This window comes from Drosophila miranda, chromosome XR, assembly GCF_003369915.1.
Source record: "Drosophila miranda strain MSH22 chromosome XR, D.miranda_PacBio2.1, whole genome shotgun sequence".
NCBI classification, from domain to species: domain Eukaryota; kingdom Metazoa; phylum Arthropoda; class Insecta; order Diptera; family Drosophilidae; genus Drosophila; species Drosophila miranda.
Window position 1 is genome coordinate 43,206,589 of NC_046674.1, and position 7,757 is coordinate 43,214,345.

At 45.7% G+C, this 7,757-nt stretch overlaps 1 protein-coding gene across 2 annotated transcripts; it reads right to left on the bottom strand.

Moving 5' to 3' along the window:
- Positions 1-5,617: 5,617 nt before the first annotated feature.
- LOC117186306 (DNA-directed RNA polymerase III subunit RPC1-like) lies at positions 5,618-7,457 on the bottom strand. Of its 2 annotated transcripts, none has more exons than XM_033386897.1 (2): positions 7,316-7,457; positions 5,618-7,251 (listed from the first exon to the last, which is right to left on the bottom strand). In XM_033386897.1, exon 2 carries the CDS (start codon positions 7,238-7,240, stop codon positions 5,930-5,932), a length of 1,311 nt encoding a protein of 436 aa, XP_033242788.1. In that variant the 5' UTR covers positions 7,241-7,251; positions 7,316-7,457; the 3' UTR covers positions 5,618-5,929. The 2 variants fall into 2 exon arrangements, with proteins under 2 accessions (XP_033242788.1, XP_033242787.1); XM_033386896.1 differs by having other exon boundaries at positions 5,618-7,264.
- Positions 7,458-7,757: the final 300 nt, after the last annotated feature.

Sequence of the window (7,757 nt, forward strand, 5' to 3'; positions counted from 1 at the left end):
CATTTCCTTTGGGCCGCACCACTTGCAATAATTTACAATATTTAAGCTGCTTGACCCGACATACTCCCCCCGTTGGAAGCCTGACTTTCACAGCATCTTTAAGGGGCAGCAGGCACAGCTTGTTGACGGCGCGCTTGGTGATTCCAGATGACGTCTTCAGCACAGCAACTCGGGAAACGCCACCTCGTCCAGGCAAAATCTCGACCACTCTCGCCATTGGCCACTTCATGGGAGCAAGATTCTCATCCTTGACAAGAACCAAATCTGCGACTGCTAAACTGGGCTTCGCAGTGCGCCACTTTGAGCGCTGCTGCAGTGACGTGATGTACTCCTCCTTCCACCGGGACCAAAAGAGCTGCTGCAGGTATGAAACGCGCTGCCAGCCGTCCAGGCGATCGAAGTTTAGCTGCGTGACGTCAGGCTCAGCGAACGAAGCAGGAGGGCCACCATTCAAGAAATGTGCTGGAGTTAGAAAATCTAGATCGGCAGGGCTCTCTGAAATTGAAACTAAAGGTCTTTAATTAATCACTGCAGTGATGTGGCACAACAGCGTCCGCAGCTCGTCAAATCAAAGAACCGAGTTGCCTATCGCACGGTAAAAGTGGTACTTGGCCGTCTTCACTGCAGCCTCCCATAGACCACCAAAATGAGGGGAGCGCGGAGGAATGAAATGCCAGTCCATAGCCTCGACCAAGCAAAAATCCAGCAGCGCCTTCTGATGGTCATCGCTGAGGACTAGGCGCTTTAATTCCATCAGTGCATTCTTAGCGCCGACATTTCCTGAATTGTTGCTACTCTATTTGCAACAAATATATTAAATCTTGACGGCTCGTCCCGAATCCAAGAGAGCGCAACGGCAGAATCACACCAACAGTAACACAAAGCAACAGATGTACAAAGTAAGTGACTGCTAGAATGCTGACCCTTTGACACGACATAAATGCATGCATTATAAGCCTCGATGCTGGCATCGCAAAATCCGTGAATTTCCAGCGTAGAGTCAGGAAAGAGTACAAGCCGAGGAAATTCAAGTCGACGAATCTGACCAAAACTGGTGTATATTTCCTGCCACTCGGTGTTCAGTGCGACAGGAAGGCTTTTATCCCAGGACAACTTCTCTTGGCACAAACGCTGGAGAAAGATTTTGGATTAAGTAATTACGGGAACAGATAGTCCGAGAGGATCGTAGACAAAACAGAGCGCCTGCAGGAATTCGAAGAAGATTGTAGGGCCGAGAACGAAAATAACAGTTGATCAGAAACCGGATCCCAAGCAAGTCCTAAAGTTTTAGTTACATGGCTGCCATCGTCGAACTTCAAAAAGGTTTCCTTGTCCTCTTCCGGAACTCCATCCAGCACAGCAGGCAAGTTCGAACACCATTTCCTCAATCTGAACTGACTCTAGACAAAATTCCAGCAGTTTGCTCCCGAATTCGGACAGCCTCTTCCTGAGAGCTGGCTCCAGAAATCAAGTCATCCACGTAGAAGTCACGGCGAAGGATTTCAGCTCCAACTGGAAACGCCATCTGCTCGTCCATTGCCAACTGATGCATCGCTCGCACAGATAAATAGAAGGCAGGCTTCGTCCCATAAGTATCGGGGTCCAATTGATACACACGCAAGTCTTCTTCCCTGGAGTTTCTCCACAGAATACACTGCAAGTTGCTATCCTCGGTCGAGACTCTTACACAACGATACATCTTACAGATATCTCCCGTAATCGCAACGGCGTATGAACGAAATCGAGCAAGAATATGAAACAGTTTGGGTTGGATTACAGGACCAGCCATTAAAACGTCGTTCAGGGAATATCCAGATGAGGTTGAAGCGGATCCATCAAAAACGACGCGAAGCTTGATCGTAGAACTATCTTCCTTCATGACGCAATCGTGAGGCAAAAAATATCGGCAGTTGCTGATTGACTGGGTAGGAACCTGAGACATATGGCCTAAATCAAGGTTCTCCTTTATAAATGCTGCATACTGAGATTTAACATCAGGGCGCCGATCTAACTTTCTCTCAAGGGTCAGGAATCTGCGAAGCGCTTGATTGTAAGATTCTCCAAGGAGATCCAAATTATATTTTGCTGGCAGCCGAACACAATAATCGCCTTTATGTAGTCGACGGAAATGCTGCACAAAGTGTGCTTCACAATCTAGCTCTTCTTTGGTAGACTTTATTATTGGTTCGATGCAATTTTCTACCTCCCAAAACCTCCGAAGAAGCACCTCAAGCCGATCCTCTGGATTATTATCCTCAGCAGCTACGGCCCGAGCGCGAGAGACCATCAACGAGGAACCTTTTAAACGCGAACAACCTCCAGACACGACCCATCCCAAGCGCGTTTTCTGAATTGAAGGCAATCCTGGCAGTAGCTTGACCTGACCAACACACAGGAGTTCGAAAAACAGACTTGCGCCAATTAGCAGATCGACGCGCTGCGGCTTATAAAGCTCCGGATCAGCTAGTGGTATGTTAGATGGAATGTTCCAGTTTTGAGTGTCAATTCCAAAGCTTGGCTGTCGATCGGTTATGCTAGAGGCTATAATGGCAGTGATGAGAGTTGAGTAATCCGATGAGCGAGAGTGCAGGCTAACGTTGACCGAAAATCCATCCGTGACGAAGCTAGAGTCGCCTATTCCCGAAACTGGAGTCGATGATTTCATTTTTCGAAGCTGAAGCTGATTCGCGAAACGAGAAGTTATTAGATGCAACTGGGAGCCGGAATCCAGCAACGCTCGGCAGGGAACTAAAACTCCGAAACGATTTTTGACTAAGACCGTGGCCGTGGCAAGTAGAACAAAATCATCTTGGGCAATAAGAGCAGACGAGGTAGACGCTGAAGTAGAGGGCTCAGTGGTATGCTCAGACGGCGTAGACTCAGACAGCGCAGACTGAGATGGAGTATACGGCGCTGATTTCCCTTGGACTGCGGTATCTTCAGGGCTACCAAAATGAAGGAGGGTATGGTGCCTACCCCCGCAGGTACGACAGTTGCTCGAGGTGCACTGAAGTAATCGATGCCCTGTTCTGAGGCAATTTATACACAACGAAAGCCGCTTGGCTTCTTTATGGCGATTTGTGGGTGACAGCGCTTTAAACTTCTGACAGTGCTGGACCTCGTGAGCACCATCGTTGCATAGCGCGCAGCATGCTACGGTTTGGTTCGTTGTAACCAATGTGGACCTAGAATTATTATGCTTTCTACTTCTGCCCACCTGATTGCTCAACGCATAGCTTGCCATAGAAAAGTCCATCGTCTCCAATGATCTGCATCGCTGCTCCAAGAACGAGGCCATAGATTCCCACGACGGAATTAAGTTTGCGAATGCGGGGTCGTTCAATCGTTCCACCCACTTCTCTTGGCTCGCTGGATCCAGTTTTCGGAGAAGTTTCTGCACGCCACGTTTAGCGGCGGGTATGCGAACTGGACGGACTTTTATTCAATGTTTGCCACCGTCATCGACAGCCATCCGGACTTAACAAACATAGAAAAGCTCCAGCATTTGCGTTCCTGTCTGCGGGATTCGGCTTTGGAGACTGTTCGGTCGCTGGAAATCTCAGATGGCAATTATGCTGTGGCATTAGATTTGTTGGAAAACAGATTCAATAATCGGCGATTGGTCTTTCAGGCACACATCAATGCGATCTTGGCGCTCCAGGCTGTGGAACCTGGGTCAGTGGTCATGCTTCGGGAGCTTTCAGACAAGTTCAATTCACATATGCGCGCGCTCCAGGGTTTGGGCACCACTGAGCAGATCGCAGGATCTGCACGTGGCAAGGTAGAATGAAGCGGCATGCGGCCGCTACTCTTAGCCATTTCCCTCATAATCGCCGCCTTTAGCTAGCTGGCAAGTGACTCAAAAATGTCACACAATCCACTGTTAATTTCGCTTCGATCCAATTCCTCAAGCTCGCAGTGAAACATCTCAAATTTGCCGATCAACTTCTCGACTTTCTCTTGCTTTACCACGAGCATGTAGTAGTTACAGTCCGACGACTCATTCTGCCAGGCGGTAACTAACCTTTTCATTTTCTCGCATAATTCCGTTGACTTTAGCTTCAAAAAAGGTACCCTGTTTTGCTCACTGGTCATTGGAATTTCGTTAGCAGCATTAATTTCCATGGTAGCGGCAGCGTTAGCAGGGAGAGCAACGTCTCTAGCGGGAAGATGATCGCAAAGAGTAACATGAGCAATAGACGACAATAGCCGAGCTATGTACCAACCGTATATACAAAGGCGGCCGGTGTAAGAAACGTTTCTTACTGGAAGATGACCGAAAAGAGATGCGCAAGCCAACAGCTACGTGCACTACAGAATATGCAGGGGAGGCCGGTGTATATATGTATGGATAACTTATGAGGTCGATGACACTGGTTGAGATGGCAATTAGTTTAGAGCTTTGAATGCTATTATAGTTTGTGATTGCACTGATGGATTATTTGTTGCACAATCACGTCGGGGTCACAAAATGTTAAGCTATTAAGCGTTTTTAATAACTGTTGCAATTTTGAATTTAATGAAAGTGAAGAGGTTGGGGGTAATTGGGCGAACGATTGATGCGAGGATGTTAATCTAATAGCTGCGACGATAAGCTCAAGACTAAAAATGCAAGGGTTGACGGGCCAAATTGCCGGGCCCTATGCAGCAAGCTTAGACGCGAGTGAGAAAGTAAGATAGCCCGAGAGCGTTAGAGCTGCTCGGGGCCTGATTTGGAAAGGGTGATCCATTCCACCACAGTTGATGTTCTACCAGATCCTTTGGTAGAAGTCCACGTGATGCATAGTCCGCGGAATTGTCCTCGATGCGAATGTGCTACCAGCAGCTACGTGAACAAGCTTCCAGAATCTCAGCAGTGCGATTACAAACATAACTGTTCCAAATTCGTGGTGGTGATGAGAGCCAATGTAGTACAATTTCGTAGTCTGACTAACACGAAGTACTGGAAATAGGAATCATTAGAGAGTGCTTAACCAAAGACATAAATTTCGACAGAAGATGGGCTGCATTCAATTCGGATATTGGATATTTGGATATAGGTTTGATGGGTGCAACACGGGATTTTTGCGGCGATCAGTCTTACAACATAGTCATTATTGAATTTCACGCGACTGTAGATGACAGCGGCGTATGCATGAGACAAAGCATCGGCGAATCCATGCAGCTCCGTTGCTTGAAGTGGCGAGGATAGGTAGCGAGGTATGCGACAGCTTTCCAGTAAATGAACTTCAGCTACAATCTGTTTCCACCGTGCGCATAGCTGCGCGGGTAGTGATTCGTTCCATTCGACCGAGCTCAGCCAACTATCTTGAAAGAGAACCTTTAGAAATACAGTTGTGGGGGCAAGCAAGCCCAGTGGATCGTAGATCTTGGCAAGCTCAGACAGTAAAATCCGTTTTGTCAGAGCACTTGTGGAAAGCTCGTCTACAGCCGGGTCCCAGCGTATTCCAAGAACCTTGACATATTGAGTGGGGCTATCTCTCTCTAGGGCTTCAAGCGGATACTCACAAATGTCCTTTGGCAGCGAATTGAGTAGTGACCAACAGTTTGAACTCCATTTTCGAAGTTTAAGCTGAGCTTGGCTCAATAGCAAATTTAATTCATCTTTGAGTGCAATGAGATCGTCGACATTATCGCAACCAGTAGGAATATCATCCACGTACGCGTCTCGTACAAGCACAGAAGCAGCCTTCGGATACAAATCTTTAAAGCTCTAATTGATTGTGGGTCGCAATGTACCATAATTTCAGAGCAAGCTGCGCAAACATTAAACTTAGTACGAAAAAGAGCGAACACCGAGGTAAGTGGAGTGTCATCTACAGACTCTTGCACTTCAAAGTACAAACATACTTTATCGGTAAAAACTCGTGATTATGATAAAGGTCCTCTAAATATTGAAGCAATTATTCTTCCGAGACTGATGAAAGCTTTACCTATAAAGCCATTCAATATTGACAAAACTAAGTGGCAAGATTATGTGTTGGCAGACCCTAACTTTAACAATCCAAGTAGGGTAGATGTAATAATTGGGATAGATGTGTACACATATTTTAAAAGACGGAGTAGTCAAAATAAACGGACTACTTGGCCGAAATACAGAATTCGGATGGATTATATCCGGTTGCACCAAATCAAAAGGTGATAAATTTATTGTGGCGACAACAATTGAAGTTGGGAACTCAGAGCGGTTCTGGAAATTGGAAAGTGAAAAGAATGATGTAGAAGATGTTTGCGAGAAGCATTTCTTGGAAACAACAAGAAGAGATGAGAATGGTAGGTGTATGGTTAAAATACCATTTAAAAAAGAAAAGGATCTAGGAGATTCAAAACCACAAGCTATGGCGCGATGAAAGTAAAGGGCCACATGCAGTTGTAAAAAGTCCCAGTCTTCATATATAAGTTCTATTTTTCCGCCGGTAGCCATGTGCCGCTGGATCACATCATTAATTAGTAAGATCTCGCTCTGTTTCATAGTCAAGTCATCTTCTGTTGTGCCGGCCTTTACTTCTGATAATACCGATGGACGAATGCAGGCAGGAGGCACAAATACACGCGTCACAATTAGATGCTTTGGATGGGCACCACGAGAGCACATTCCCAATAAGGCTACATCACTCTGTGGGATCTGTTCAAAAAGGTCCAGCACCATTAGTGGAGTGAGCTCCTCAGCCGTGCTGTAATTACTGAGTGTAAGATTAAGGTCGCGATTGAACTCTGTCGAGCGAAGCATTTCATCCATGTTGCTTGTAAACACAGCATCTACCTTGCGCCCTTTGTATGGATCATGCAGAATCTTCAGAAGCCCAGGACCCTTCTTCACGCCTCCGTTGGCGGTTCCGCAGTGTGGGCATTTTGTGACTTTCTTGGCTTTGGCCAACATCTGTGCATGCAAGGCCTTTTTTCCCAGATATGAGAAATTTGGATTATGTAGCTTTTTGTCAAATGAAAGACGGTCCTCAAACTTTAGCATCACCTGAGCACACGACTTGCATATCATCTGTAGAATATTAATTGTGGCACGGAAGTGGCCTATGTGGAAGACTGGGAGCGCTAAGTCTAAATAGCCAAAGTGCCCGATGCACTCAATCAAACCATGACCGCACGTTTCACATACAGCATCTTTCGTGCTGATGCCCATTCGACGATCCAGTACGCCAGAAGGCACCGGTTGTCGTTGTCCCTGATAGAGATTTTTTGAGGTGATCCTTACCAGCGCTTCCTGCTGAATCTCATCGGCCATCGGATTCCAAACTGTACATGTGAACTGGGGAAACGGTGATTTTAACTAGTTCAAATTTAAGATGGAGACACTTACATTTTTTTGTTCAGAGCCGATGCACGAAACTGTTCCTTAGGCATATTGATAACACCGAAAGTATCTATGTATTTGATAAATGTGAATTAGAATTCAAGCATACTAAATATAAGACTTAGGGCTGCACAACCATCGTTGGCACTTTCGATAATATTTAATTGAACGATATGTCCCGGTTTTTTTTGTCCATCGATATGTCGTTCTAAAGCAAACGGTGGGATTTCGAAGACTATATGCATACAAATAGATACATTTGTATTAGGCTCTGCATATTAAGCACATCCCGGAGAACGGTGGGATTTTTTGACAGATGTGAAACCCCGATTATCAATGGTCTTAATTGTGAAATTTCAATAGTTTAAAATTTGTAAATTGGCTTTTTTATTGACTAGAATAAAGCTATACATATATGTAATATAAACATTACACTTTGGACTCCCGT

Excerpts from the sequence above, each read along its gene's own strand:
- LOC117186306 (XM_033386897.1), bottom strand. The coding sequence starts at position 7,240 with ATGGCCGATGAGATTCAGCAGGAAGCGCTGGTAAGGATCACCTCAAAA.